Source organism: Hyperoodon ampullatus, assembly GCF_949752795.1.
Source record: "Hyperoodon ampullatus genome assembly, chromosome: 10".
In the NCBI taxonomy this organism is placed as follows: Eukaryota; Metazoa; Chordata; class Mammalia; order Artiodactyla; family Ziphiidae; genus Hyperoodon; species Hyperoodon ampullatus.
The window spans coordinates 41,587,455-41,615,264 of record NC_136923.1 but is presented as its reverse complement, the minus strand read 5'-3'; the positions used below and the strand labels follow the sequence as shown (position 1 = coordinate 41,615,264).

The 27,810-nt window shown below is 60.5% G+C and overlaps 1 protein-coding gene across 3 annotated transcripts in view; it reads left to right on the top strand.

Moving 5' to 3' along the window:
• Window positions 1-1,975: 1,975 nt before the first annotated feature.
• Window positions 1,976-27,810, top strand: part of NBEAL2 (neurobeachin like 2) — a gene marked incomplete at its 5' end in the record, with an annotated part of 30,283 nt that continues 4,448 nt past the window's right edge. Inside the window, 40 exons of one of the 3 annotated variants that reach the window (XM_079712919.1) lie at window positions 1,976-2,026; window positions 11,039-11,127; window positions 11,199-11,327; window positions 11,429-11,510; window positions 11,594-11,718; window positions 11,901-11,983; window positions 13,614-13,699; window positions 13,799-14,081; window positions 14,244-14,350; window positions 14,846-14,926; window positions 16,409-16,492; window positions 16,894-16,992; window positions 17,444-18,045; window positions 18,128-18,260; window positions 18,347-18,466; window positions 18,672-18,993; window positions 19,222-19,304; window positions 19,418-19,510; window positions 19,703-19,880; window positions 20,009-20,142; window positions 20,516-20,675; window positions 20,922-21,024; window positions 21,192-21,345; window positions 21,450-21,608; window positions 21,830-21,989; window positions 22,166-22,251; window positions 22,419-22,922; window positions 23,583-23,761; window positions 23,856-24,015; window positions 24,256-24,393; window positions 24,486-24,842; window positions 24,930-25,079; window positions 25,230-25,387; window positions 25,543-25,667; window positions 25,755-25,890; window positions 26,363-26,523; window positions 26,622-26,938; window positions 27,039-27,134; window positions 27,435-27,559; window positions 27,631-27,771. In XM_079712919.1, the coding sequence (XP_079569045.1) occupies window positions 1,976-2,026; window positions 11,039-11,127; window positions 11,199-11,327; window positions 11,429-11,510; window positions 11,594-11,718; window positions 11,901-11,983; window positions 13,614-13,699; window positions 13,799-14,081; window positions 14,244-14,350; window positions 14,846-14,926; window positions 16,409-16,492; window positions 16,894-16,992; window positions 17,444-18,045; window positions 18,128-18,260; window positions 18,347-18,466; window positions 18,672-18,993; window positions 19,222-19,304; window positions 19,418-19,510; window positions 19,703-19,880; window positions 20,009-20,142; window positions 20,516-20,675; window positions 20,922-21,024; window positions 21,192-21,345; window positions 21,450-21,608; window positions 21,830-21,989; window positions 22,166-22,251; window positions 22,419-22,922; window positions 23,583-23,761; window positions 23,856-24,015; window positions 24,256-24,393; window positions 24,486-24,842; window positions 24,930-25,079; window positions 25,230-25,387; window positions 25,543-25,667; window positions 25,755-25,890; window positions 26,363-26,523; window positions 26,622-26,938; window positions 27,039-27,134; window positions 27,435-27,559; window positions 27,631-27,771 (6,533 nt within the window). Of the gene's footprint in view, window positions 2,027-10,404; window positions 10,435-11,038; window positions 11,128-11,198; window positions 11,328-11,428; window positions 11,511-11,593; window positions 11,719-11,900; window positions 11,984-13,613; window positions 13,700-13,798; window positions 14,082-14,243; window positions 14,351-14,845; window positions 14,927-16,408; window positions 16,493-16,893; window positions 16,993-17,443; window positions 18,046-18,127; window positions 18,261-18,346; window positions 18,467-18,671; window positions 18,994-19,221; window positions 19,305-19,417; window positions 19,511-19,702; window positions 19,881-20,008; window positions 20,143-20,515; window positions 20,676-20,921; window positions 21,025-21,191; window positions 21,346-21,449; window positions 21,609-21,829; window positions 21,990-22,117; window positions 22,252-22,418; window positions 22,923-23,582; window positions 23,762-23,855; window positions 24,016-24,255; window positions 24,394-24,485; window positions 24,843-24,929; window positions 25,080-25,229; window positions 25,388-25,542; window positions 25,668-25,754; window positions 25,891-26,362; window positions 26,524-26,621; window positions 26,939-27,038; window positions 27,135-27,434; window positions 27,560-27,630; window positions 27,772-27,810 lie in introns of those variants that run through there. The other 2 variants (XM_079712918.1, XM_079712920.1) reach the window with 2 other exon arrangements.

Genomic DNA, 27,810 nt, shown 5'->3' with positions numbered 1-27,810 from the left:
TCAGCTCAGACAAAACCTAAGCAGAGCAGGGCTTGGCTGAATGGCCATTTTCCTCTGGGTTCATGGATGATCCCCTCCCACCTCCAACCCCCCGCCCGCCCCCCCCCCCCCGGGGTGGCAAAGTACCCAGGGTCAGACTACCTAACCTGGAGAAGAGCAAACCCCAACTTGGGCCCAGTGGGCCCTAAGGGACCACCCTGAGCTTAGTTCCTGAGAACTAAGCTGAGAGTTGGTTTGGCCTCCGCCAATAGGTGCACTGCTTCCCAGCAGGAGCTGCCAGGGTATCCTTTCCCAAGTCAATTAGCATGCCCTGACAACCGAGAGACCACTTTGGCTGAAGTCAGTATCTTCTGACAGCCTATCCAGGTCCCCAGAGCCACACCTCCTCCCACCTGGGGAGAGTGACTTGTCTCTCAGCAAAGCTGTTCCTTGCTTGTGGCCTCCCTTCCCAGGCTGACAGCAGGTGGACACCCACTCCTTGCTTCCCAGTTCCCTTCAGAGACCCCCAGTGCCACAGACCCCTGTCCAACTGGCCCCCACAAACGACCCTCTTGACCTCTGTAACTTGGGCCTTTTGGTGCCCTCTCCCCTGCATCAGGTGGGGTGCCCTGCCAGGGCCTGGTATGCAGGTAGTACCCAATACGCATGTAATAAGTGTTCAGGAAATGTCAGAAGTAGGATGGATGGGGCAGAAGAAAAGGCCAGAGTGGAGGAGATGCCCAAGAAGCCAGGAGGACAGAACAGGATGGGTATGGGGACAGGGTCTGTCTCTTCTTGGCCACCCAAGGTCTAGGGGGCTCCAGCCTGGTCAGTTCCTCCAATTGATGGTAACTCTCTGGGTCCCACAAACTTTCCCCCCACCCCCAACAAAGGGCCTCACCCCTGCCCAACACCATGGGCCCTCCTCACCTCCCAGGGGGTGTAGGGGGAGGTGGGGGAAGAGGCCCAGGGGTGATGGTGGCAGTGGGTCTGGAAAGTCAGGCCTCTGTCCCTGTCCATGCTGCCCAGATGGTCCTCATTTGGCCCATCTGGGCCCCAGTTTCTCTGCCTGTTAAACAGAAGCATGAGGTACCCTTTAGCCTTTAACCTCTTGAAGTTAAAGAAAAAAAATGTGAATCAAGTGCTGAGCCCTGGAATGAAGGGTGCCTCCATTTGGAGTATCTAGGAAGGCTTCCCGGAGGAGGGGATCCAGGCGAGGCGAGGAGTACCTAAATCTTCCAGGGATCTGCCCAACAGATGGAGGGAACTGCTCCCCCGGAGTTATTTCAGGCTTGTCTTGCTGTTTTCTGATCCCCCCTCCCGCCCCCGCCCCGCACTCCTGCCACACAATCCTGCTCCACTAACAACAGGATTAAAAAAGTGACACTTCGGTCTCCCCATAAGAGTTTATACCAACGCCTGGCACGTGGTAAACTCTACAAGTGGTTGTCACGGTTGTTGTCCTCGTTAGTTATTGAAGGACCCTGCCCATCTGCACGCGGCTCACAGCCCCTTCCCCCAATCCCTCGAGCCTGTCCCTTCCACGAATGGTGGCCATTCCAGCCAGGCGGGCTGCGTCCCGGTTAGATCTAGACGTAAGACAAATCTGGAATCCCTGACCCCGACCCTAGTCCGGGAGGCTCAGATCGGCCTTTCCGGAGGGCGCGGATTGCGGGGGGCGGGGCTGCTGGGCGCCCTCCCGGGCCGCCCTGACCTCAGGCTCCTCCTCCTGTCGGGCTCCCCGCCCTTTGCACGGTCCCGGGATAGGCGGGGCGGCGGTAGCGGCTGCAGAAGCGCAGGAAGCCGGGCGGTGGCCGACCGGGAGGAGGAGGAGCGCGACGGCGGCCAGTACTACTTCCCTCAGTAGTACCGCGCCGCTCCGCCCTGGAGTGACGCCCTCCGCCCATGGGCCTGGCCGAGGGCAACCGGCGGGCGGCGCGGAGGAGGCGGCGGCGGCGGCAGGTGGCGTGCAGCAGGGTTGGAGCCTGGTCGGGCCATGGCCGCCTCGGAGCGGCTCTACGAGTTGTGGCTACTCTACTACGCGCAGGTGAGCCCGCGCCCGCCGTGCCCACAGCTCCGCGCGCCCGGCGTCTGCTGCACCTGCGCCCGGCGCCACCTGGGCCATGTATACGCACGCGCTGGGCGTGCTCGGGCTCCGCACGCACGTGTGCGCCCCCGGCCGGCTGGTGCCTCTGGCACTTATACCTGGGGGTCGGCCCTCGCGGGCGCGCACCTTACAGGAACCTCTTGGGTGGGGACAGTGCAGCCTCGGTTATCCCTGAGGAGAGGGGCCTGGACCAAGACAGGGCACTTACCCCTTTTACAGATGGGGAAACTGAGGCCCGGGGGAAAAAAAAAGGCCGGCCGGGTCGGAAGGGGCGGGAGGCTTACTTTGAATTTGGGCGTGCCACTCCTGTGGGCGCAGCCCAGTTGGGTGGTCATGGCCAACGGGTCTGAGTGGGCTGGGGGTCTCCAGGCATGCAAGGGGGGCGTCCCTACTTCGGTCTGACTTGAGTCAAGTCCTCAGATACCCTGCAGCGAACTGCCGGTGGTGAGCTCCTCCTTGACCCCAGGTGGCCCCACCCCAACCCCCGGGGGCCAGGGTGTGCATTACGGGGGAGGGGGGGTCCAGCCCAAAGAAAAGATTCGCCTTGGATGCTGGGGGTGAAAATGGGGAATGCGGGTGAGGTGGGAGGGATGTTTGAAAGGGATGGGGGGAGGCCATTTTCTCCTGAGCTCCCCGTCCTTCCTCAGAGACTACCTCAAGTGGCCTCAGAAGGTGAAAGGAGCAACTCCGACCCAGGTGTACCCCAAACTGTGTCTCGCACACATAGGCCCCCACTTTCCTTCTGTATTCACAGCAAGGAGAGAGCCCAGGGTAAGGCCCCCCCTCCCCTTCACCCAGCACCAGCCTTCCTCCCTGCACCTGCCTGGCATCATACTCCTGGCTCAGGTGTGCCTTGGGCACAATGCACTATTGTGTGCCCCTGATCTCGTCACTAGGGGGAAGTTCATGCTCAAATCAGCCGGCCCTCTGAAGAGGCTAGCCAACTGTCTCCCAGGACTGCAGGCCAGGACTTGGGCCCCAGGGATCAGGAGTCCAGGCCATAAGGGCCATAGCTTCTTGAGCCCGCTTAGGTGGTGAGAAGTCCAGGCACCCGGCAAGAGGCAGTGCATGGAGTAGAGTGTGTCTTTGGTGTGACCCAGGGCACGCTCTTTACACCCCTGAGCCTCTGCTTCCATATCTGTAAATTTGGCACAGTCCTGGCCTCCGGTGGCCTGGACTGTGCAGAGGGATAGCCAGTATGGCTGGTCCAGGGCAGAGAAGTTTCCTGTTTCCCTGCCCCATTGGATCCCCTCACCCCAGCTTCTCTGTCTCCATCTCCAAAGGTTGGTCCTTGTGAAGGAGCAAAAGATTTGGGAGGAAACCTGCCCCTGGCCCTCATGCTTCTGATTGCCCCCGTGGTCATGGGCAGGTTCCTGGTTTTCAGTTTCTTCAGCTGTGACAGGGCAAAGGGGGGCTCGAACAAGGTGATGAGTCTGAGGGATGTTAATCAAGCTTCTGATTGCCTCCGTGGTTGTGGGCAGGTTCTTGGTCTTCAGTTTCTTCACCTGTGATCAGGCGACGGGGGGCTTGAACGAGGTGACGAGACTGAGGGTTGTTAATGGTGGGTCTTCAGGCTGGGTGGCATGCTGCTGGGGAAGGGTATCTTGGCAGTTTCCCAGGATTGTACCTCCGACGTGGTTACCTCCTGCTGCCCCTTCTAGCTGAGCTCTGCAAGTGGTCAGTCCCTCACAGGTGTTTAGCATTCATCTGTGCTGAGTCCCTTCTCCCCCTCCAGCTCCTCACCTCACAGGGCAGGTGTGGGGCACAGGCTAGCTGGTTGTAGCCTTAGAAGCCTGGGCAGGCAGGGTACGGCCTGGGGCCAGGCAAACAAATCCAGGATATGAGTGTGAACCCAGGAGCCGGGAGGGGCCAGGTTTCCTGGGGAGAGGAAGCTTCAGCCAGCCTCCCAGCACTGCCTTCCTGCCGGCTTGGTCCTGCTTCTGCTCCCGGAACATGGTCTCCACCCTCTGTACTGAGCTCCTAGGGAGTGGTGGCTGTGCTACTTTGAGCCCTGCCAGGGACCTATTGTGTGTGTGCTTGGGGGAGAGGGGAAGATAAGGTAAGGGGTCGAACAGAGAGGGTATTAAGAGACCCCTGAAATGGCCAGCTACCCAGCCAGTAGGCTCCCCCAATACTTTCGCCCCTCCCTTCAACAGTGAGAGCTGACATCAGCTGGCAAACCTGTTTCCCCAGTTGTGGGTCTAGGCCCGCCCTGGGAGCACCCCTGTTTCTGCGCTTCCTTTCCCCTCACAGACCCCAGGTTCAGGCCTGCTCACCCCTACCTCTTGGGGCCACGAGTGGGCGAGGGGCCTGTGGGTGGCTACTGAGGGAGGACGGAGGGCCAGAGTGCCCCCTGGGTATCACTCAGTCTGAGCCCCTCAGAGCCTTAGTGGGGAAACCAAGGCAGGGTCGTACCAAGGTCGTTGGACAGGTTTGGGGCAGAGACTGGCAGAGCTCTGGCCCAGCCTCCATCCTGTGTTCCTTTACCCAGGAAAGGTCTAGTCCCGTGCGCGGGAAGACTCAGGTGGGCCTGCACCCTGGGACGGCACAGGCCGTTTCCTCTGCCTGGAGCCTTCTCCCTCCTGTCTGAGGAGGCCTTCCCCGCCTGTTCCCGCAGCCCAGGCTGGACCTCAGCCCAGGCGTCTCCCCACTTGAACCCTCATTGCGCTTGCCACTCTCCGGTTTCCCCACGCCTCACATTTAGTAGGTGCTCCTTGGGTATTAGCTGAATGTCCGGGTGACTGATCAGGGATGTCTTACCAGAGGACTGAGTTTGGGCCTGGAGGGGCTGAGCGCACAGGAGCAGGAGGAGCAAGCACAGGGCAGTGGGAACTGTGAGCGGCAAGTTCGTTGGGCGGGTGGGGGCACATCCAGAGGACTCAACCCGGCAGGGCTTCCCCAGTGAGGGCTTAGGAAGTGGGGGAGAGGATAAGGGGACTGGAGCAGCACCCAGTAGGCTAGCAGTTGGGTGGCCTGTAAAGGTTATGCAAAATATGCAGATGCATGGCCCTCTTTCAGGCTGGAGCAGTAGTGCTGCTCTGTAGCCCTCTAGTGCAAGGGAGCACTGGGGAGCATGAAAGCTGAGGGGTACTTAGGGTCCCAAAAGTCAGGACAGGACAAACATTCAGGGTTCAGGTGGGGAGCGTAGGCTGAACTCTCTGCTTATGCCATTGAGGACTCAGGGTTCTAGGAAGGTCAGGTCAGAGCCCGAGCTGACGTCGCTCTGCCCGCCCCTCCCTGGTCCCTCACCCCTGACTGCTGAGCTCTACTGCCTCATGGAAACCTAGTCGGGCCTCTGCTCCCTCCGAGACCTTAGCTGGGTCATATTTCTTCCTTTGCCTCAGTTTACCATCTTGAAATGGGAAAAAGGACCTCCTTGGTGCTTGACCACCCCCCCCAACCCTCTTCCGTACCTTAACGGGGCAACCAGGGTTTCCTCCCACCTGCCTTTATTACTGAGGCAACTGAAGACAGAGCGACTGAGGTGATGGGGAGAGTAGCACAGAGTCCAGGGTTGTGGGAGGGGCTGGTAATCCCTGGAGTTTTTATGGCAACTGGGGGAGCTGATGTGGAAGTGTGGGGTCACCGTGGAAGCAGGTTGGTTACTATGGGGACCCTGAAAGGAAATTCCTGTTTTCCAAAGTGATAGGACAAGGGGAAGGTTAAACCCTGAGGGGTGTTATGGAGACCAGAAGGTCCATGCCTTTCAAGACCCCCTCCCCAGGTAAGGGGGAGAGACTGGCCCAGCCACGTAGGCACTTGGACCACTAGCCTCAGTTGTCCTTGCCCCTGGCAAAGTCCCCATCTTCCTGCTTCGTTCCTTGGCCCGAGGCCCTCCAAGTCTGACCTCCAGTCGTCCTGGTGTAGCCAAAAGCCACCTTCAGCTTGACGTTGCCATCCCCCTCATGCTGAGTGGGGAGACCCCCCACACATGAAGGAGGTCATCCTGGTCAGGCCCCACCCCACCCTATCCCATTTCTGCTTGCCTGTTCCAGGAGATGGGGTGCTCACTACCACCTAGGCAGCTCTGACTGGGAAGAGTCACCACTATGGAGCTTCAGTCTTCTCTCCCTACCCTGCTTCTAGCGCTAACCTGGGGTCCATGAAGATCCTCCCATTCCACCTGCCTGGGACAGCCAGCTGGGGAGTGGCCCATGGGACCTTGGCTCTGCCAGTGAACCAAGGTCTGCCACTCATCTGTCACTCATGGAGGTGGGTGGGGAGAAGATGAGTGTTGCCCTGGAATGCCAAGGGCTTGGGAAGGCAGAGCCCCTGAATTTGGGAGTGGAGCTCTCACTCACCTTACCACATGCTGGTGGGTGTGGTTGGAGAGCCTTTACCTGTTAAGCAAAGAGATGGTTTTAAAGAGGCAGCTGAAACAGAGAGATTAATCGTTTGTTTTGTTTTTTTCATTTTTATTTTATATCAGAATGTAGTTGATTTACAATTTGTGTTAGTTTCAGTTGTACAGCAGTGATTTAGTTATACATATATCTATTCTTTTTCAGATTCTTTTCTCATATAGATTATCACAGAGTATTGAGTAGAGTTCCCTGTGCTATACAGTAGGTCCTTGTTGATTATCTGTTTTACATATAGTAACGTGTATATGTTAATCCCAATGTCCTAATGTATCCCTCCCCCCCACCTTTCCCCTTTGGTAACCATAAGTTTGTTTTCTAAATCTGTGAGTCTGTTTCTGTTTTGTAAATAAGTTCATTTGTATCATTTTTTAGATTCCACATATAAGTGATAACATATGACATTTGTTGTTCTCTGACTTAGTATGATCATCTCTAGGTCCATCCATGTTGCTGCAAATGGCATTATTTCATTCTTTTTATGGCTGAGTAATATTCCACTGTGTATATGTACCACATCTTCATGCATTCATCTGTTGATGGACATTTAGGTTGCTTCCATGTCTTGGCTATTGTAAATCGTGCTGTTCATGATACATGAACATTGGGGTGCATGTATCTTTTCAAAGTATGGTTTTCTCCGGATATATGTCCAGGAATGGGATTGCTGGACCACACGGTAGCTCTATTTTTAGTTTTTTAAGGAACCTCCATACTCTTCTCCATAGTGGGCGTACCAATTTACATTCCCACCAACAGTGTAGGAGAGTTCCCTTTTGAGAGATTAATATTTAGTAAGCTACCAAGTGTAAGAATCAGGTCTGGACTCCAGAACCCATGCCCTCAACCACATTCAATTTGGCACCCCCGGCCTCTGAAGTACCAGACAGGGCTGCATCTTGGGGAAGGTGCTGGCTCTGATGGGGATACATTTAAGCAGAGGAAACATGAAGAGCAAAGCACATGCAGACTTGTGGCAGTGGGGACAGTGAGTAATATCCAGTGGTCCAGCCAGTGAATATGGCATGTGAGGCTGGAGATGAGGTGGGCACCACCCGTGGGGGGCTTCGGATGTCGGGGGGAGGCTGTGGACGTGCCCTGGGCCTGTGGTAGGGTGGCTGACTGGCTGCTCAGACAGTAGTGGTAGCTGATGGGTCCTGGGGGCGCTGGGTACTGTTTAAGGAACTCTGGGGATGGGGGATTTGGGGCAAGATCTGGTCCCTGAGACACAGGGCAAGCCAGGCCTTATGTCAGGCTCGGGGTAAGGCACGCAGGTCTCAGGCAGCACGGTGTCAGGAGCTCAGTGGTCCCTGTCCCTCTGAAAGACAGCCCCACCCACCCATCCACGCCTCAGCTGCCTGCCCTCAGCCCTCCCGGGTTACCTCAGAGTTCTGAGGAAGTGGCAGTTCCATGCTCACCCAGGACCTAAGCAACCTGTGGGAGCTCCCCTCCTCCTGCACTGAGTGTCCTCAGGGCTGGTTGGGCATAGACTGGGGTCCCTACAGGGGTGACTCTGAGACCCCCATACCCACAGCTTTCTCCCCTGCTGCAAGGCCCTGGGAGGAGTGTGACTGCTCCTGACCTGCCTTCATGGGAGGGGCAGGGTTGGGACCCTTGCCCAGTCAGGTTGGGGTGGGGACTGGGCTGGCCCACCGACGTTCCTGTTCAGAGCTGTAAAGGGAAGGAGGAGCCAGCGAGGCAGAGCTTTGAGAGGAGTGTGGGGATCCTGAGCAGCACAGCCACCTCTTGCCGGCTCTAGAGCCTTCGGCATGCAGCACTGCCTCCATGCTCAAGGCCCCTGCTCTGCCCTGCCTCCCAGCCCCGGTGCCTGCAGGGACTCCCTCACCCCCCAGCACTGCAGCCTCAAGCCATGGGGCCCAGGTCAGAGCCAGGCCGAGGATTCCCGGGGAGAAGAGGTGAGATCCCCAGAGTAAAGACCGGCAGTTACCCCTACCCCTGCCTACTACTGTGCTTTAGAGTCCCCTCTGGCCCCTCCAGAACCCACAAAGACTGCTGCCTTGATTGCCTCAGACCTGAACCCAGCCCAGCCTGGACCTGCTGGAAGTTTGCAGGACTGGACAGGCTGAGGGTGTGGTTCTAGGGACAGAAAGCAGGGGTGTGCAGAGTTGGAGGGGCCCGTCAGGTCTGGGAGGGCCGATCCAGGTGATGGCCATGAGGAGGGTGGGAGTTTCCTGCTTAAGTACCAAAAGCCCAAGTCACAGATGGCAGTGGGGCATGGGAGATCAGAGGCCTACACAGGAGAATGTGAATCACGGATGTGGAAGGGCAGAGAGGCTGGAGAAGCAGTCCCTGGTTGGACTAGGGACCCAGAATGCCTGGCTTAGCAATTAAGCCTTTTATCTTTGGGTCAGGGAGGGAGGACATGGTCAAGTGTGGGCTTACAGGTGCTCAGCAGAGCTGCAGTGGGCAAGAAGGACTCAGGTTTTGGGTGGGAGAGACTGTGGCCTGACCGGGGGTGGTTTGGGGCTAGAAGAAGGGAGGATGGTGTTGGGACAATTTTGAAGGTAGGGAGGGATGTGTGGAGTCATTGAGGCAGGGTCGTGGGTCATGTGGTCAGCTTGGGCTGACTGGCTCTAGCCACCATGAGTGATCCTGGCCTAGAACAAAGGTTGAGCTGCAACTGTGCTAATGGACGAGGCATCCCCTCTGGGGCCCCCTGTTTTCCCATTTGCAGTGGGAAGTGTTCAAAAGAAATGGTCTAAGAGCCCTGGCCTGCTCTGGTGTTTTCAGGGTTGGGCATGTTGGTGTCCTTGCTGGTTTGTGGAGAGGAGAGGTATAGACAGAGGTAGGTGAGCAGGGAGGCTGCCAGCGACAGAGGGTGGAGAGGTCACCAAAGGTAACTGACAGGCAAAAAGTCACAGTGGTGTGGGCCTGCACCTTGGTGGCCCCAGCCCCTCTCTGAATTGCCTGGGCCTTGGCTTTGTGACAAAATGTACAAGGAAGGTGTCCAACCACAGGGTGGAGGGCTGCTCTGTCTAGGTTTTTTTGGGGCCTGGCCCAATCTGCTGGGGTCAGGCCCCTTCCCTGGGGCCCGTTCAGCCCTGGCCCTGTGGTCTGGGGCCCACAAGTGGCAAAAAATTAGCCGTCCATGCAAAGGTAGTTCTGGAGGTCCTTGATTTGAGGTCCGTGGCACCTGGGGAGCAGTCTCAGGGTGTTGTCTGTGATGTGTCCCTTGCCCCTACATGCTCAGTATAGTCCCTGTCCTTCCCCCCTGCCCCTGGGAAAGAAAGTTGCCTTCTGGGCCCTGCTGGTTAGGGTGGGTGCTCCAGATGGGGCTGGTGTGGAAGGAGGGAAGGGGGAGGGATGGAAGGAGGAGCTCAGATCCAGGCCACCACCCACTCCATGCCTTGGGAGGGGCTTAGAGGTTAGAACAGATTAGGGCTAGTCCAGGGCTTACCTGTGTCCCTGGAGCAAAGAGACCAGCAGGGCCAGATGGGGAGCCTGGACGCGGGAGGAGGGTGGGGCAGAGGTATGGATGAGTCCTTCAACATCATTGCCTGGGCCTGAGGCCTTAGACCCAGGCAGGGAGCTGTGGGTGCCTTGAATGAAGGGCACTATAGTAGCAGGGACCACAACCCGTCCCTGGATAGGCTTGCCCTGGCTCCTATCCCGGAGTTCTCCTGGACATTATGCCTGTAGAACTAGTTTCTGTCCACAAGCTCCACCCAGGGCAATGTGACCCCCGCCCCGCTGTGCTGCAGGCCCCACCCCCGGTGCTAGGCTGGGTCCTTCGCAGCTTCTCTTGCTGGGCCCTGGGTGCCCCAGGCCCTCCCACATCCCTGCGGTCTGCCGGGAGGAAGCGGCCCCCTTCCCCCACCGTGACTTTGCGCTTCCTGCCCCGGGGGCCAGGGTGAGAGGGGACATTTCCCGTTCACACCAAAGTTTCCCTGGCTGGTGGCGCCCAAACTCGGGCTCAGCCCGCTGTCCCTCTTACCCATGGAACCAGCTCTGGGGCCTGGGGTCCAGGTAACCAGCCAGGGTGTGGGCGGAGGTTCCCAGGGTGAGGCAGGGCATTTTGCCTGTACAGGTGGGGGATGTGTGTGTGCGTGGGTGTGCCTGGCCGATAGTGCACATACAGCCTGGGATATACAGTCAAGGAAGGTTTCCTGGAGGTGGTGGATGCTGAGTTGGGAGAAGGTGGCAGGCGAGAGCCCATCCCATAGCTTTGGGTTCAGGGAGGCTGGTGAGTGGGAGACCTTTAGCCCCAGCACCCCTGTGGGCCACAACCATGCCCTAGGAATGTATACACTTAAGTCCCTCCCCTGCCTGTGTCAGGCTTGCCTGGGTCCCCAAGGGTTCAGGAAGTGAGAGAGGAGACTGGGAGGCTGAGAAAAGCAGATGGGGGCCCTGAGAGAGTGGTCAGTATGTAAGGCAGTCCTCTGATGCTGACCTTCCACTTCCTGTCCTCCTCCCCCACCCATCCCTCCCTTTCTCCACCCCCACTGCTCTGCCTCCAATCTCTGTGTACCCCCACTCACTTTCCACCTCTGTCCACATCCCCTTGTCCCTCCCCTGTCCACTGTGCCCCTTCTGCCCCCACCACTGTTCCCCTGAACTCCTTTGCGTGCAGAAGGACCTGGGCTATCTGCAGCAGTGGCTGAAGGCCTTTGTGAGTACCTTCGAGAAGAGCATCTCACTATCCTCTCTGGAGCCACGCAGGTGAGGCTGGAGCTACATGGAGGGCGGGAGGCTGAGGGATGCTCGGCGCCTAGTGACCCCGCTCCCTGCAGGCCGGAGGAAGCAGGTGCGGAGGTGCCGCTGCTACCTCGGGATGCGCTGCACGTGCTGGCCGAGCAGCTGGACGAGGGGGACCTGGAGCAAGCCCTGCTGCTGCTCAAGCTCTTCGTCATCCTCTGCAGGTGGGTCCCTGTTGTCTTCTCCACGGTGAGAAAATGTGCAATTGTGGGCTGGGGTGAGGGCTGGCTAGTCACCGGGACCTCTCCCATCATTCACTTCCCAGGAACCCGGAGAATGTAGAGGCAGGCTGGGGCCAGGTGCTGGTGCCCCGGGTGCTGGCATTGCTGACCCGCTTGGTGGCCAAGGTGAGGTGGCCTCTACCCTGGGGGTTGGCAGGTGGTAGCCACAGCCCAGCTAACCCCCCTTCACCCTCTCCGCATGCCTACAGCTGAAAGGACCCCCACCACTGGAGGAGGGCCATGGGTCCCAGCTGGAAAACGTAGCCCTGCATGCCCTGCTCCTCTGTGAGGGCCTCTTCGACCCCTACCAGACCTGGCGGCGCCAGCACAGCGGGTGAGGGGCGGCCCGCAGGCGGAGGACCCAGAGGAGGCCCGGGACAGGATGGGGGTGGCCACACTGGCCAAGGTGCAGAGGTGGGCGGGGCCGGTGTGCAGGCTGCTGAGGGGAGGATGACGCAGGAGGAGTGAAGTACTGGCCTCACCTCGGTCCCTACCCACCCTGTCCCCACCTGCCAGGGAAGTCATCAGCTCGAAGGAGAAGAGCAAGTACAAGTTCCCTCCTGCGGCTTTGCCCTGTGGATTCAGCACCTTCTTCCGAGGTCAGACCCCACCCCCGGCCCGCCTGGCCCCGCCCCCAAACATGAGCCCCCTCCTTTGGTTCCCCCTTGCATATGCAGGATAGGACCCACTTGTGGCTGTACTCAGGGCTGGGAGAACCATGGGAATTTGAGTGGGCTTCCAAAGGCAAGTAGGAGTTCAGGGGCAGAGAGGAGAGGAAGGGCATGTCTGCACAAAATGAGTAATTTCTTTTTGCCGGGGAGTCGATTTCCCTTCCCCCTTCTCTCCTGTCTCTTGGGACCCCCCCATTGCTTGTACCCCACTCTGATCTGCACCATCTTAAAACTCCCTGGTCCAATCTCTTTGTCCCTGTAGCTCCACCCAGTCTCCTCTCTTCCACAAGACAGTGTCTACATTAGGTGTCTCCCCTTCCTGCTCCCATACTCCCGGGAAAGCTGACCCCCCAGAACATCTCTGGCCACCTATTCTCCCTGGGTACCTTTTGCTCCTGAGTGTCCTCTCTCCTCTCATTGGAAGACACTGGCCAGGATTTCAGATGGGCTCCTGGCAGGATGCTGTCTGGACAGGGACAGGCCAGGTTTGGGAAGGTGGTGGCCTAGTACATATCTCAGTGTTTCTGGGATGCACCAGGGAGCTGCGGGCCTGGGTTTGGAACGGGCGCAACAGCTCCAAGAGGGGAGATGCCCCTGGGAAGCTCCCTGCCTCTGTTCTCCCACAGCCTGAGTACTCTTCTTAAAACACACTGGATTTTGTTTTCCCTACTGTAAATTCCTCAGTGGGGACCTGACGCCCTCAGAATCCAATCGTCTCCACAGCCTTCCTTTCCAGCCCCGCTTGCTCTCCGCTCTCCAGCCGTGGTCCTGTCCTCTCATTCCTAGTATCCAACTAGTTACCCCACCTTTGGTCTTTGCCCATACTGTTTCCTTTCCCTTTCCTGGCCAACTGCATTATCAGGCCCCACCTTGAAAGCCCTGTCCCCCGGGAGGCCCCCCACCCCATCCCACTGGTATCAAGGCAGCTCTGCATTCCCCGCCTCCAACGCCCACACACTCATGTGACCCAGGGCTGGTCCCTTCTGCTCTCTGGGTTTCAGTTCGTGTCCTGGCATCCTGTCCAGCTTTACTGGAGCAGGGCCAGGTGGGCCTCCCAGATATGACGCTGTGAAAGCCCCTAGAAGTCCCCAGTGCGGGTGTAGGGGGATGGTGTGCGGAGCATCTGTATGATAGGTACGGCAGGGTCCCCAGAGCCGGTCACGGGATGCTCCAACCATCACAGGGCAGAGGGACCAGGAGACTTGTATCTAAGAAACTAAACCCTGGGTTGCCATGGGGAAGTGCATGGGGGGTGCTCACCCTGGGGTCCTCATTTTGGGGCTTAAGTTTCCAGGGAGCTGGCTAGGCTCTCAGGGCAGGGCCGTGCCCCCTACAAGCTCCCCAACGAAGGGCTGTGTCCTCAGACCTCCTAGCATAGAGTCATGACATTTTAGACCCCCTGCACAGAACCCGGTCTTCTCCCTCAGATTGGGCCTCCCAGCCCTGTTCCTTGACCCAGCCCCCCACTCCCACCCCAGGGCACCCACCTCTTGTGTGGTCCCCTGGACCCACAGCCCTGCAAGCTTTGTGACACTGTCTTGCTCCCCACCCCCATCAGAGAGCCTGCAGGATGCAGATCACTTGCCTCCTGTGCTCCTGCTGCGTCTCATCCATCTCTTTGGTGCTGTCCTTGCAGGAGGGAAGGTAGGCTGGGAGGAGCCTGGGGGCCCGAGGGTGGCTGTCTCAGGGTCTCTCTGCTGGGTGAGCCCTTTGCCCATTGCCCGTCTCTGTCCACACCTGCAGGAGAACGGGCAGAAGGCTGTGAGCACTGGCACTGTTCAGGGCCTGCTGGATGTGGTGCAGGGCCGGGGCCACAGGCCAGCCCAGGACCCCCGCCTAGTGCCGCTGGCACTGGAGGCACTGGTGGGTGTGGTACATGTCCTGCATGCCAGCCGCACACCCCCCCGGGCACCAGAACTCCGAGCCCTGCTTGAGGGCTACTTCCGTGTCCTTAATGCCGACTGGCCGGCCGGGCCAAGCCTGGACCCCGAAGAGGCCCTCATCACCCTACGGGTCAGCATGCTCGGTGGGTATAGACTCTTGGGCTCTTGGGGAGGTGGCACTAGCAGGGGAAGGCCCAAGTGATGATGGAAAGGCTGGCCTGGGCAGCATGGGAAGAAGGTTTAAGGCTGACCAGAGGCTCTGCTGAGACCGGCTTGGGCAGGGCTGACCCTTGACCTCTCTACAGACGCCATCCCCATGATGCTGGCATGTGAGGACCGGCCAGTGCTGCAGGCCACCTTCCTCAGCAACAATTGCTTTGAACACCTTATTCGCCTCATCCAGAACAGCAAGGTGGGCGGGGCCCAGGCTGGGGTGGGGGGCCTGGACCCCAGAGGCCGGGGGCACCGCGTGTGCATGCCGAGCTGCTGATGAGCAAACTTGGGCTGGTGGGATGGCTTGCACTTCAGTGGGAGGGCCTGGGGCTCAGGATGGCTCTGGACCCCACGTGAAGAGTGTGTTATAGAAGGATGGGAGCTGCCCTGGCCCCTTGTTTCCCTTTTCCCCAACCCCAAACGTAGGGGCAGGAGGAAGGCTCAGCTGTTTGGGATGCAGTGCCTACCCCTGCCCACTTGTCTGCCCCCGGCTCTGTCCCTCTGGGCAGGGTATGGGTGGCTCAGCTCCCCTACTCTTCCCTAGTGCCTGGTGGGGCGCTCGGCCTGGGGCTCAGGGCGCATCCTTCCCTATGGGGCGGAGCCCTGGCAACTGCCCCAGGTCCTGCTCTAATCCCACCCTTCCTCCATCTTCTCTCTCCTCTGCCTCCTCCACCTTGTGCCTCCCCCGCAACAGCTGTACCTGCAGGCCCGGGCGCCCCCTGAGGGGGACAGTGACCTGGCTACCTGGTTACTGACCGAGCCCGATGTCCAGAAGGTACCACCCTGGGGCTGACCAACTCAGGCACCCACGTCCCTGGGCACCCACCCCCCAGGGCTCCCTCTTTGAGCCTTTCTGCACTATGCAGGGGGAACGAGCAGATACATGCCAGTCCTGGTATAGCCTAGTGATGGGGCTGGGTCCCCCATGCTGTCTCACCTACCTTTCAAATCCCAATCCTAGGAAATGGCACAGTTGTGATCTGTTCCCTGACTTGTATTAGTCTTGGGAGCTGGGGTTTGGCTATGCCAACCTGGAAGGAACCTTCGATACTCAACCACCCCACCCCCATTGCACAGAAGGGGAAACAAGAGGCCAGATACTCAGGGATTTGGCTGTGGTCACTCACAGAGAAGGAGGTCCCCCACATGGGGCCACTTCTTTGCTTGGATCCTTGCACCTGCCCTAAGCAGGTCACTGGGAGTTCCCTATCCCTTCATGCCCTCATGACGTGCTCCCTGCCTCATCTTGCATGGGGGCTGTAGGAGGCTGCGGGGTTTCAGGGGCTCTGCATGGGGCACCCTCTCTCTGGTGGCTCAACACCTGGGCCCCCACCTCCAGAGCCCTGCCCTGGCTTTGTCCTCATGAAGCAGCCCTGTGTGACTATTGCACTAGGCTGTTTTCTGAGAACCTGCATGTCCATTCATCTACAAAGTAGGCAAGGCCAGTGAGACCCCTGCTTTTTACAGATGAGGAAACTGAGGCCTGGGGGAGGGAAAAGATTGCCTGAGGTCCCTTGGGGAGTCAGGCAGAGCTGGGACCAAGGGCCCCATGGAGCCAAAATACAGCCTGGCACCTGCTGACAAACTCTCCAAGCCCTCCTGACTTCTCAGCCCCTCAGTAGGGCAGGGTGAAGGAGTAGCATGCCTCTGGCTGTTGGGTTCAGCAAGGGTGAGCCTCAGTATCCCCACCTGGATCTAGGGGAAAGGGGCAGGGTCGGACTTAAAGGTTTCGAAGGTTCTTCTGGTTCTAACATCCTGTGATTGATTGTCCCTAAATTCCCCAACTCCCTGTCAATCATTATGGGTGATGGGGCACTTGCCAGCCTGCCTGCACATGTGTTTAGCTTGGGTGGGGATGGGTGGAGACCGGGGCCCATAAACCCACTGGACAGTGGAGGGCAGAGGGCTGTGGCCGAAGGGTTCACTGGTGATCTGTCCCAGTATCCCAGTGAGGCCCTTCCCAGCCGTGGTTTCTTCCCTGGCTTCTCTGTCAGAGTGGGCCTTGCCCAGCTGCTCAGAGAGGGCCCCAAGGTCAGGGTGAGGGTCGCGGCAGTTTGGGCAAGGGTAGAGGGCCTGGTGGCTTCTGTTCTAGCACTATATGGCCCAGACAGGGTTGCCACACTCCCAGGGCCCCAAGCCAGCTCAGCTACTTGCCTTGGGGCATCTGTTCCTGTCCCTGTACCCCTTTTACTGCAGGGTGCTGCCAGCTGCGATGTCCTGGCACCTGCCTCTCCTGACTGCCCCTCCCCACCCCAAGGTACTGGACCAGGACACAGACGCCATTGCAGTCCACGTAGTCAGAGTGTTGACCTGCATCATGAGCGGCTCCCCCTCCGCCAAGGTGAGGATGCTGCGGTCCTGCTGTAGTAGGGGTGCGGGATGGGAGTTAAATCGACTAGCTGTCTCGAGAACAGGCCTGGCTGATGGCTGTCAGAGCAGGTGAGCTGGGGAGGTGACCATCCTGCCCTCTGGGGTACAGCTCAGCCCCCTGGGCGAGCATGGTCATTAGTCCTGGGAGCTGGCTATCCTGGCTCAGAGCTGGAGGGCGGAAGGATGCTTGTGGCTGACCACCATCTGCAGCCTTCCGAGGTAGACCTATTCCCCTGCTAGCACTGTGACCCAGAGGCAGAGCCAGGCAAGGGGGCCCTGAAAGGTGATGCCTCCTCCAGGGTTCTCGTAGGGTGTGAGTGCGCCCTGGGGCCCACATACACACTCACTCCTTTCCCACGCATCCCTGCACAGGAGGTGTTTAAGGAGCGCATCGGCTACCCTCACCTGCAAGAGGTTCTGCAGAGTCACGGTCCCCCCACCCATCGACTGTTGCAAGAGCTGCTCAACATGGTGAGGGCAAGGGCTTGGGGGCAGGGTCCCAAGGGAAGCCAGGACTGAGTCAGGGCTACCACAGAAGGTGAGCTCTCCACCTTAGGGGACCATGTTGACTATGTGTGACCTGGGGCCTGACCCTGTGTGTCAGGGTCACTGGGGTGAGGATTCTGAGCTGCATGGGGCCCAGAAGCTGCTGCGTGTTAGCAAGCCCCAGGATGATCCTAGGAATAGGCAGTTGGGGTTTAGGCCAACCCAGCCCGAAAGCCAAGAGTTGTTGTTGGTAGCGGTGGTTGTCTGAGCACCTCTGGCTTTCCTGAGCCTCAAACACAACCTGTGAGCTGGATGGGGTAGCACACGTTGTGTTCCCATGCTGTAGGCAAGTAAACTGAGACAGGAAGTCCCACTGTTGGTAGGGTGGCCTGTTCCATGCCAGTTGCCCGGGAACTATCATTCTCTCCTCCCACAGGCTGTGGAGGGCAACCACAGCACGTGTCCGCCACCACCAATCCGCAATGAGCAGCCGGTGCTGGTGCTAATGCGGTGGCTTCCAGCACTGCCCACAGCTGAACTGCGGCTCTTCCTAGCACAGCGCCTCTGGTGGCTCTGTGACAGCTGCCCTGCCAGCCGTGCCACGTGTGTCCAGGCCGGTCTGGTGGGCTGCCTGTTGGAGACACTCAGCAAGGGGGTAGCCCTGGGGGCTCGCTGCCAGGAGCAGCTGCTGGCGCTGCTGCAAGCATTGGGCCACGTGTCACTAAGGCCCTTGGAGCTGCGTCGCTTGCTTCGTCTCCCACCAGGTCTGGACTCAGGGCCGGGTGGAGCTGAGGCCGGGGATGCCCGACACGCAGGTGCCATCATCCGCGCGCTCTCAGGCATGGCCCGGCACCGGGGCCCGGCACGAGCCCTGTGCTACTTTGACCTCACGCCCAGCATGGCGGGTATCATGGTACCCACTGTGCAGCGATGGCCAGGACCTGGCTTCACCTTCCATGCCTGGCTGTGTCTGCACCCCACGGCTGTAACACCTGCCCCGGCCCCCACCCGGCTGCTCCAGCGAAAGCAACTGTACAGGTGGGTGACTGCTAGGGACCAGGGTGCGGTGCCAGGGTGAGCAGGAGGACCAGCGGGCATAACTGGCTTGGCCTGCCCCCAGCTTCTTCACCAGCAGCGGCTCAGGGTTTGAAGCCTTCTTCACGGCGACTGGGACCCTGGTGGTGGCCGTGTGCACCCGGAAGGAGTACTTGACCATGAGCTTGCCTGAAGTGTCCTTTGCCGACTCTGCCTGGGTGAGCCTCTGTCCTCATGTGGCCCAGGGAGGTGGAGGGGACACCACGTCCCAACCTGTGACCTGATGTTGTGGCTTCTGTTCTAGCACTGTGTGGCCATTGTCCATGTGCCAGGGCGCCGACCCTTCAGCCAGAACCTGGTGCATGTCTACAAAGACGGCTATCTGGTGAAGACGGCACCCCTTCGCTGCCCCTCCCTTAGTGAGGTGTGCCAGGCAGGGTTTGGGGAGGCTTGGGCAGCTGGGGGCACTTGGACAGGGTGGGGCCTGGAGCCCCGTGTTCCCCCTCCCCTACCCCACAGGCCTCAGCCTCTGGGGCCTGTGCAGCCTTGGGGGTCACCGAGGAACTGGATGCAGGTGGAACCCCAGGCTCTGCTGTGACCTGACCACTCCCCCAACCCTGGCCCCACAGCCTTTCTCCTCCTGCTGTATCGGCTCTGCTGGGCACCGCACAACGACCACCACCACGGGCCTGCCTGCGCCACCTGTCCCCGCTGCCCTGGCTCACACTCACCCCTCCCTCACCCGCTCCAAGTCAGTCCCGGCCACCACAGGGCTTGGCTGGGGGTCCGGGCTGGTGGCCCCCTTGCAGGAGGGCAGCATCAGCTCCACCCTCGCAGGCACACAGGACACTCGGTGGGGCAGCCCCACATCCCTGGAGGGCGAGCTGGGGGCTGTGGCCATCTTCCATGAAGCCCTGCAGGCGGCAGCCCTGCGGGTCCTGTGCACCCTGGGTATGCAGCGCCGTCCCCGTGCCCTGCCCCAGCCCCTACCGCTTTGCCCCAGGACCCAAATGGTTGGGTCTCAACAAGTGCCCAGGCCAGAAACGAGGGGTCTGGCGGGGGGAAGGTGTCCCTGGGTGGGGGGGGTCTGTCCTCTGATCAGGCAGAGAAGAGGCAGGCTGTGGGTGGGGTTTGGCCAGAAGCCCAGCCAGGTCTGAAGCCCCCCTGCCCACCCCCCAGGGCCCAATGAGACAGCACCCTTCAAGCCTGAGGGTGAACTGCATGAACTTGGCACCAAGCTGCTCCTCCATTACTCACCTCAGGTATTGGGGGGGTGGGCAGTTGGCTTAATCCCGCTCTCTCCCCCTGCCTCTCACCTCTGTCTCCTGCCACCTCCTCCACTGAGCCTTGCTGCCTGCTCACCCCCTGTCCCCAGGCCTGTAAGAACAACATCTGCCTGGACCTGTCCCCTGGTCAGGGGCTGGATGGCCGCCTGACAGGCCACAGGGTGGAGACCTGGGACGTGAAGGTGTGTGCTCACGTGAGCAGTGTGTGCAGGAAGCATGAGCATGGGCACATGTGTACAGGGTGGGCTGGGGAGTGGCACTGCACCCTGGGAGGTCTTGAGGAGACCTAGATTTCCAGGCTGGAGGGTCTGTTGGGATGGAGTGGGGCAGGAGATGGCTGGGTGCTGCCCTCTCATGGTGGCCCCCACCCACAGGATGTGGTGAATTGCGTGGGAGGCATGGGTGCCCTGCTGCCCCTGCTGGAACGAGTGGCTACACAGCCCCAAGAAGCCGAGGCAGGTCCAGCAGAAACACATGACCTGGTGGGGCCCGAACTGACCTCTGGCCACAACGCCACCCAGGGACTGCTTCTCCCACTGGGCAAGTCCTCAGGTAAGTGTCCCTGGTGCCTGAACTGGGGGGAGGAGATCTTGGCATGGTTGTGGGGCTGGGCTGCTTGAGGTCTCTGTGGCCACTGGCAGGCCTTTGACGTTCATCTGTTCCCTTCCTGGTGGCGGTAGAGGAGCGAATGGAGAGGAATGCAGTGGCTGCCTTTCTGCTGATGCTGCGGAACTTCCTACAGGGCCATGCTGTGAACCAGGAGAGCCTGGTGCAGTGCCAGGGGCCTGCCATCATTGGGGCCCTCCTGCGCAAGGTGGGGCCTGCTGGGGCAGGCGGGGAGGGGACTGCCCTGTCTGACTAAGGGGACTGATTGGAGGGACCGAGAAGGGGAGCCTGATGCCATCGGTCAGGGAGGGCCTCCTGGGAGAGATGGCATTTGAGCAGGGCCTTGAGAGGCTGGGCAGGGTTTGGCTAAAGAGGGTCTGGGGGAAGTAGCAGCACAGCAGGGCACCTGCACAGCAGGCTGGGAGCTTGCACTTCAGAGACGGTAGGGAGCCACTGAAGCGTTTTGAGCAGGCAGGATGCTTGTGTCCATCTGCCTGTGCAGGGCAGGGTGGAAACTGGGAGGCCTGAGAGTGGGCGGGCAGGGCCTGATATCTCACCCCAGCTCCTCTGTCCTCCCCCAGGTCCCCAGCTGGGCCATGGACATGAATGTGCTCATGTCTGCCCAGCTTCTGATGGAGCAGGTGGCAGCCGAGGGCGGTGGGCCCCTCCTGTACCTGCTCTACCAGCATTTGCTCTTCAACTTTCACCTCTGGACCCTTAGCAACTTCGCTGTGCGCCTGGGTAGGTGGGACTTGGGTGAAGGGATGCCGCCAGGCAGGATGTTGGTGGAGGTTCTGAGAAGCTATAGCCCTGTGGGTGATCTGAGGGGACATATCTGCCCTGAGGCATCTGAGGGGACCATGACCCTCTCCTGGTGGGGGGTGGAGGTGGGCAGGGAGGTCTGGCAGGGGCATGGCCCCTGTCTTGGAGGATGGAAGGGACCCGGCTCAGCCAGGTAGCCTGAGCCCTCTGCCGATTCCCACTTAGGCCACATCCAGTACGTGTCTAGCATAGTCCGTGAGCATAGACAGAAGCTGCGGAAGAAGTACGGGGTCCAGTTCATCCTCGATGCTCTGCGCGCTCACTACAGGTGAGGCTGGTGGGGGCAGATGGGGTGGGGTGCTGACACTGCAGCTTCTGGCCTTGGGGGCAGGTCTGTTCAGTCCCCCAGCTCACCTGCCCACTTGCCCTGTTCTCCGCTCCATGCCCCTGTGTTCTCCTGGCCCTGGGTGCATGTTTCTGCTGGGACCTGCCCAGCCTACAGCGGGAGCGCCCCCTAGCGGCCGATGACCTGCGCACAGTGCAGACTTCACTCCTGGGCCTGGCGCGGGAGTTTCTGGTGCGGAGCTCTTCCTATGATGACCTGCAGGTGGTGCTGAACTTTCTGGCGGCTGCGGGTGATGATGGCCACGTAAGCTGGGGGTTGGCGAGGGTGAGACTAGGGGGAGGGGTGGAGTGTGGACCACGTTCAGCGTTGGGGGGTGGTCGGCTCAGTGTGAGACTTTGTATCCCCAGGTGCTGGGTGCGCTGGACCTGCTGCTGGCACTGCTGCAGGGCTCCCCAGCACAGGAGTCTTTGGCTGTCTTCCTGCTGGAGCCAGGGAACCTTGAGGTACTACTGGCACTGCTGGTGCGGCCAAGGCCCATGCCCTTGCTGCCCGACCGAGTCTGCAAGGTACACTCAGCTCACTCCTGACCCTGGCATCCTAATTCACGGGGGCCCCCGCCTGAGTCCAGAGAGGTGCAGAAGGCCTTAGGCTGGTGGGTGAAGCTGCCTTTGCAGGCCTCTCTTGGAGCCACACACCTGCGTGGTGACTCACCCTCCTACAGTAATTCTTTCCCCATGATGACGACCCCTACCCCCTACGACCCCTACCCCCTACGACCCCTACACAGATCCTGCGCAGACTGCAGCAGAATGAGCGCTTACCTGAGCGCAGCCGCCAGCGAATCTGGCTGCGAGAGTGTGGCCTCCAGGGTCTCGTTGCCTGCCTGCCGGAGGGGGCCGTTTCCCCCCAGCTCTGCCAGGGCCTCTTCAAGCTGTTCCTGGGGGCAGGTACAACCTGGCTGGGGCCAAGAGGCAGGCCAAGTAGAGGGGTGATGTGGGTCCAGGAACCAGGGCAGGTGGGAATAGGGAAGGCGTTGGTACCAAGAGACCAAGGCTGAGCCAGCAGAGGAGCACAGTCCCTCTCTGGGGTCAGTCCCTCAGGCCTTTTCTGGCCGTTTTCCCAGATTGCCTGAACCTCTCAGATCTATTGGCTCTGGTGCAGCTGTCCCTCCAGGCTGACCTCAGCATCCGCCTAGACATCTGTCGTCAGGTGAGTGGGAAGTGAAAACTTTGTTGGGGGTTGGGGGGCGGCTTCTACCCTGCAGACTTTGCCTGTGACGAGGGGTCTCTGGAGGCCTCCCATGCAAAGGCCCCAGGAAGAGGGGCTGGGGCAGGCCGTCGGATGAGTCCCTCATTTGCTGTGCCCTGGCCTGGCAGCTCTTCCACCTCATCTACGGACAGCCAGACGTAGTGCGGCTGCTGGCCCGACAGGCCGGCTGGCAGGATGTGCTGACCCGGCTGTTTGTCCTGGAAGCCGTCACAGCTGGCAGTCCCCTGCCCGAGCCACCCACCTCCCCGGAGCCAGCCTTACACAAGCCACCCACTGAGTCACCTGAGCCTTCGGACGTCTTCCTGCCCGAAGAGGTCCCCTGCCCTGACCCTGACGCCTTTTACCAGGCTCTTTCCCCATTCTCCGCACCCTTTGAGCTGGGCCTGGAACGGGCCAGTGTGAGTTCAGGCAATACTGCTGGTGGTGGCGGTGGCAGTGGGACTCTCACTCCAGCCAGCCAGCCTGGCACACCTTCCCCGCTGGATGGGCCCCGGTCCTTCCCTATTGCCCAGGGCCGCCACAGCTCCAGTCTCTCCAATGTGCTGGAGGACGGCAGCCTGCCAGAGCCCACCATCAGTGGGGATGACGCCTCTAATACAAGCAACCCTCAGGTGAGGCGGGCCCACCCTCTACCACTGTACGGCACCAAGGGAGGGCACCTCTGGGACACAGGGCAGGCAGCGTAGCTTTTCCAAAGGTGTTGCCCTATTTGACATCAGGGCTACAACTGCCATTGGGGTCTGGCGCTGCCGCCTCGTAGCTTTTATCTGCAGTGTGTTCCCTGGGGGGTGGGAGGTATTCTGGAACAGGGCAAGTCATGCTGAGACAGAGTTGGGGGCACTAACTAGGCTTCAGAAGGCCCTGGAGAGCCTGTGAGGCAGGAACTTTACAGGGCTCATGGGCAGCATTGCTCTAAGCGTCCTGCTTTGTACTTCTGGATCTGGGGATGGGCGTCTGCTTATTCTATGGCATCCTTCCAGAGAATTCTAGGACAGTCCTTGAGGCCTGTGAGGACTGTGAGGTAACCGTGTGAACTGCCTCTCCTCTTAGGAGTCCTGGAATCCCAGGATCCTCCCTGGAACTCGGGCAGTGGCTGAGGCCCACACCATCTGTTTAGGCCTTTAGCACCAGACTGGCCCAGCTGTTGGCCAAAGGATCGGCTTCCTGCTGTCCCTACTAGTGGGTGGGCGGACGTGCTGAACAGGGATGGTAGTGGGGCAGTGATTGCCTCCCTCCCCAGCCTGCACCCCACACACACACTGTGTCCGCAGCAATCCTGTGAGGAGGAGCTTTGTAACCTGCTCACCAACGTGCTGTTCTCGGTGACTTGGTGGGGAGTGGATGGCAGTGACGAGGCTGCCTGGCGGGAGCGCGGCCAGGTCTTCTCCGTGCTCACCCAGCTGGGGGCCTCGGCCACGCTTGTGCGCCCACCAGACTGCATCAAGCGCAGGTGAGGGGGTGACTCAGGAGGGGGAAGAGCCTCGGGGAAACCTGGGGCCAAGAAGGCGGTCAGGTAGACACCTGAGTTCCTCGCCCCCCTGCAGCCTCCTGGAGATGATGCTGGAGTCAGCCCTGACCGACATCAAAGAGGCCCCCCTTGGGGTCCCAGCCAGCCTCACCCAGCAGGCGCTCTGGCTGCTGCGCCTGCTGCAGGACTTCCTGTGTGCTGAGGGCCACGGTAACCAGGAGCTGTGGAGTGAGAAGGTATGACAGCTCAGAGGGGCACGTGCTCAATGTTCTCGTGCACCTGAGGGCATCTGGTCTGGGAGGTGGATGAGTATACGTGTGCCATCATGGGTGCATCAGCTCCGGTATCTGTGAGCGTAGGTTTATCTGTACGTACAAACCATTCCTGGCCTCCAGCCCAAACCTTACCTTGCTCTTGCCCCATGGGCTTTTGGCCTCCTCTGGTGATGGCCGCCTGGAATATATGGTGTGTGGCAGCTCTTTGAAGGTGTGTGCAGCCTGCTTGATCACCTGGGGGCCTGGCTGCACCTGGCCAATGGCACAGCAGATCTCCGAGAGATGGCACAGATCGGCCTGCGCCTCGTGCTTGGCTATATTCTGCTGGAGGACCCACAGGTGAGCGCAGGGTGGGTGTGAGGGGAGGGTGCGTGGTGGGTGTAGGGAACTCCGGGAGTAGCTGGTGACACCTCCACCCCTTCGGTCCACAGCTGCACGCCCAGGCCTATGTGAAGCTGCACGCACTGCTGCAGACTGCAGTGCCCATGCGCCGGGAGGAGGCTTGCTATGTGCTCTCCAAGCTGGAGGCGGTGCTGGCGCGGGCGCTGAACACCCCACCCTCAGAGACCCCCACCGGGGACGGGGAGCCCCCAGCTTCAGCCGCTGCTGCAGAGCGCTGCTCATGGCTGGTACCGCTGGTGCGCACACTGCTGAACCGTGCCTACAGGCCACTGGGGCTGCAGTGGGGGCTGCCTTCCCTGCCTCCCACCAACGGCAGCCCCACCTTCTTCGAGGACTTCCAGGCCTTTTGTGCCACCCCCGAATGGCGTCACTTCATCGACAAGCAGGTGCCTGGAGCTGGGGGCACGGGCAGAGAAGTGGGAGCTGGGGACCCACACCAAGCACCGCCCTCCTGTCCCTGTCCCGTCCTCCAGGTGCAGCCCACCATGTCGCAGTTCGAAATGGACACCTACGCTAAGAGCCACGACCTCATGTCAGGCTTCTGGAATGCCTGCTACGACATGCTCATGAGCAGTGGGCAGCGGCGCCAGCGGGAGCGGGCACGCGGTCGTCGGGCCTTCCAGGTGTGCGACCCGAGGCGGGGGGCGGGGAGCTGCTCCGCACGTGGGCCCAGAGGACGGCTGATGGGACAGAGTGGAGAAACAGGGACAGCACATGAAGCAGCCAGCGGGACTCACCCGTTTCTCCACCCTACCCACCCCCGCACTCCTCAGGAGCTGGTGCTGGAACCTGCACAGCGGCGGGCGCGCTTGGAGGGGCTGCGGTACACAGCGGCCCTGAAGCAGCAGGCAGCGCAGCACTCGACCGCCTTGCTGCACTGGGGGGCGCTGTGGCGTCAGCTCTCTAGCCCCTGTGGGGCCTGGGCCCTGAGGTGGGCGGGGTTCGGGGTGGAGTCCGGGTGGGGTGGGGCTTGGGAGGGAGGGAGGAGCCGGGAGGGTGCCTTTGGGGGTGAAACCTGGCAGGAACCCAGAGGTCTACAGCCTTCTGCCCGCCTGCCCGTGACCATCACGGGGGACATATCTGTAGGGACCCGCCCACCCCCCGGTGGAAGCTCTCCAGTGCCGAGACATACTCGCGCATGCGTCTGAAGCTGGTGCCCAACCATCACTTCAACCCTCATCTGGAAGCCAGTGCCCTACGCGACAACCTGGGTGAGAGGGTGTGCTGAGCTGGGTCCACCCCACCTCGTACACCCTGTCTTGTCTCTCTCTGGCTGAGCACCCTTGGACCCATTGCAGGTGAGGCCCCCCTGACAGCCACAGAGGAGGCCTCCCTGCCTCTAGCAGTGACCAAAGAGGCCAAAGTCAGCAGCCTACCCGAGGAGCTGCAGGAAGACCAGCTGGGTGAGGATGAGCTGGCTGCACTGGAGACCGCGTGAGTGGGGCTGGGAAAGAGCTGATTGATGGGGGCAACGGGTCTGCTCCAGTGTGTGCTGGCCGGTGGTGGGATTGACTTCGGAGTCTGTTTCCCCTCCTGCTGAAAGGAATGGTCCAAAATCAGGTGGGAGTATTGGGCACAGCTATAACAGGATGGATAGTTGCTCTTTCATGGCTCGGCACCCCGGAGCAGGACTGAGAAACACAAACCAGACTAGGATGGGGGCCCATGGGAGCAGGCAGGGGCTGAGTGAGGGAAGCTGGGGACGGGGGTTGGTGTCCTGGCAAGACATTCAGAGGCCCAGGTTTCGGGGTGGGGACTGTGGTCAGTCTGGACCCTGGGCAGCTCCTCCTCTGGGAGTCATGAGCTGTGTACCTCATGACTTGGTGGCACTCCGAGAGTGTGGTCCTTGGGCTTGTCAGAAAGGGGATCCCAGAGTCTGGTGCCTAAAGTGGGTGCTGGCCCCCAGGTTGGAGGCCGCAGAACTGGATGAGCAGCACGAGAAGCTGGTGCTGTCAGCTGAGTGCCAGCTGGTCACAGTGGTGGCTGTGGTCCCAGGGCTGCTGGAGGTCACCACACAGCACGTGTATTTCTACGACGGCAGCGCTGAGCGTGTGGAAACCGAGGAGGGTGTGTTCTGATGGAATGGGACGGAGGGACGGCAGGGACGGCTGGGGTACTGTGGGGCCAGGGCGAGTGACTCCTGCACTTGCTCTCCGTCCCCACAGGCATCGGCCATGACTTCCGGCGCCCACTGGCCCAGCTCCGCGAGGTCCACCTGCGGCGTTTCAACCTGCGCCGTTCGGCGCTTGAGCTCTTCTTCATTGATCAGGCCAACTACTTCCTCAACTTCCCCTGCAAGATGGGTGGGGCCACGGCCTCATCTCCGTGCCAGGCCCCCAGGCCCCAACCCTGCCCTATTCCGCCCCACACCCAGGTACGGAACCAGGTGTACTCGTGGCTCCTGCGCCTGCGACCCCCTACCCAAGGCTACCTGAGCAGCCGCTCCCCACAGGAGATGCTGCGCGCCTCAGGCCTTACCCAGGTGAGAGCCCTGGAGCGTGAGGATTGGGTGAGGTCAGGGCCCTGCGGTTGGGAAGAGGGCTGGCAGCCCAGCTGGCTCACCTCTTGCCCCTGCTCCCCAGAAATGGGTACAGCGTGAGATCTCCAACTTCGAGTACCTGATGCAACTCAACACCATTGCGGGGCGGACCTACAATGACTTGTCTCAGTACCCTGTGGTGAGGGCCTGCTGCCCACCTCCCCCACTCCTCTGGTCTGCCAGCCCTGGTTCGCCCAACTGTGGGTACTGATGGTGGACCGAGCCTTGAGCTAGGTCCTGGGCGGGTGCTGTCCGAGGCCTGGCCTCTGTTCTCCCCAAAGGGAATCCTGTCCCAGACAGTCCCCCCTGCTCCCCCGCAGCCCCTCCACGTGGTGCATCCCCACCTGTGGGCTCCGCCCGTCTTCTTGAGGGTGAGGGTGAGGGCAGGGCAGGTGGCCATCAGAATCCTCATGCAGCTCCTGCCCGGGTGGGTGGCCAGTTCCCCTGGGTCCTACAGGACTATGTGTCCCCAACGTTGGACCTCAGCAACCCAGTCGTCTTCCGGGACCTGTCCAAGCCCATCGGTGTGGTGAATCCCAAGCATGCCCAGCTTGTGAGAGAGAAGTGAGTGCCTGAGTGAGGTTGGGATGGACAAGAGGAGGGCTTCTGCTGACTTCCCCCAACTGTGGCTCTAGGTACGAGAGCTTCGAGGACCCAGCGGGCACCATTGACAAATTCCACTATGGCACCCACTATTCCAATGCAGCAGGTGTGATGCACTACCTCATCCGCGTGGAACCCTTCACCTCCCTGCACGTCCAGCTGCAGAGTGGCCGGTGCGGAGGGGCAGGCAGATGGTGCAGGGCAGGGCAGGG